Raw genomic sequence first — 1,875 nt, forward strand, 5'->3', positions numbered from 1 at the left:
TCCACCCGGCTCCCGGCGCGCCCATCACCGTGTCCAGCTCATCCCACTATTTCTCTGCCTGTTGCCGAATCCTATATGTACATCTCGGCATCTCGCTCTCCTCCCTCCCCATCAGCACACCTTCGCTCAGCACCACCCCGCCACCATTGCCGCGCAGCACAACAGCACCGACTCAACGTCGACGATAAGCAACAAGCTCGATCGTGCAAGATCAATGGACCACTACGGCGTGGCCTACCACGGCGACGACGTCGGCCAGTTCAGCGGCCGAGGAGCGGAGTACGCGACGGTCACGTCCGCGCCACCCAAGCGGCCGGCGGGGCGGACCAAGTTCCGGGAGACGCGGCACCCGGTGTACAAGGGCGTGCGGCGACGCGGGCCGGCGGGGCGGTGGGTGTGCGAGGTGCGGGAGCCCAACAAGAAGTCCCGCATCTGGCTCGGCACGTTCGCCTCCGCCGAGGCCGCGGCGCGCGCCCACGACGTCGCCGCGCTGGCCCTCCGCGGCCGCGCCGCATGCCTCAACTTCGCCGACTCCGCGGACCTGCTCACCGTCGACCCGGCCACGCTCCGCACCCCCGAGGACATCCGCGCGGCCGCCATCGCGCTCGCCGAGGCCGCGTGCCCTCACGACGCGTCCTCCTCCCCCTCCTCTGTCCCAGCCGTCCAAGCTGCCGCGCCGGCGCCGGGGATGATGATGCACCACCAGGGGATGTCGCTGCAGCTGGAGGCGGCCGCGGCGGCGCCGTATGACGACTACACCATGTACGGAAGCATGGGGGGCTTCGACAATCACTCGTACTACTACGACGACATGAGCGGCGCCTACGGGGGCGGAGAATGGCAGAGTGGCTCGCATGTGGACGAGGACGACGACGATGGCAGCGGCAGCTGCGGCTACGGCGCCGGCGAGGTGACGCTATGGAGCTACTGATCGACCCAGCTGGTTTTGAGTTGGTCCGCAGCTTTGATTAATTTGGAGCGCGGGAAGATGATACAGTAAGATAGATTTGTCTAGCCGGTGAAGTAGAGAACAGGGAATGCAAAATGCATCGCCATGCTCATGTCCTTCCTCTTTTCGAGCGGGATTGAGATCGATCCTTTCGCTATGTCGTTCAGTGTAGGATAAAGAAGAAGAAACATAGTTGGTCGGGAGCTCAATTAATTTGGAGCGCGGGAAGCAGATATTTGTCTACCCGTAAAGCATAGAACAGGCATGCAAAATGCATCGCCCTGTCCTCTTTTTTTATATATTTTTTTAAGCTTGATGAAAATTTTGTAACATGTGGTCGAAACGAGGAATAAGAAGTGACCAAGTCTGTTTCTCAACCTGTTTTGTCAGCTAGACTAGTATGGTACCGAAATTTTTGATCAAGAATTAGTCCAGGTAAAACATTATGATCATTTAATGGAAAATTGATATGCCTAAATTCAGCAAAAATATATGCTTCCTCCGTTTTTATTTACCCTGCCTTTTGGCTTTAGTCACTGTCAGAGTTTTTAAAAATTGACCAACTATATAGCAAAAAGTATCAGCATGCATAATTATGTAAATATGGATCCCGCTGTTATGTGTTAGTACTGAAGTGTTGGATTTTTGAAACCCTAATGTAAAGTGATCGCTTTTTAAAATCTTGGATCCAAATGTGGTGGTTCTTTTTTTTAATTTTCTCAAAAATTGACATGCACATCCACTTGAGAGCAAGTTTAATACTACCTTTCTCCCTAAAAAAAGGATGTTGCAAATTTATCTAAATTTAGAGTGTATAGATACATCGATATTTAAACAAATATTCAACATTTTTTATGGACCAAGGGAGTAGTGGCGCTAATTGTCATATCATCTATACCCATCTTTACAGCCAATCTGTATAATAT

At 52.6% G+C, this 1,875-nt stretch overlaps 1 protein-coding gene across 1 annotated transcript; it reads left to right on the forward strand.

Moving 5' to 3' along the window:
• The first annotated feature begins 214 nt into the window (after positions 1 to 214).
• LOC124668530 (dehydration-responsive element-binding protein 1C-like) lies at positions 215 to 1,281 on the forward strand. Its single transcript, XM_047205655.1, has one exon. The coding sequence runs from the start codon at positions 215 to 217 to the stop codon at positions 929 to 931; it is 717 nt and encodes a 238-aa protein (XP_047061611.1). The 3' UTR covers positions 932 to 1,281.
• Positions 1,282 to 1,875: the final 594 nt, after the last annotated feature.

This window comes from Lolium rigidum, chromosome 1, assembly GCF_022539505.1.
Source record: "Lolium rigidum isolate FL_2022 chromosome 1, APGP_CSIRO_Lrig_0.1, whole genome shotgun sequence".
NCBI classification, from domain to species: domain Eukaryota; kingdom Viridiplantae; phylum Streptophyta; class Magnoliopsida; order Poales; family Poaceae; genus Lolium; species Lolium rigidum.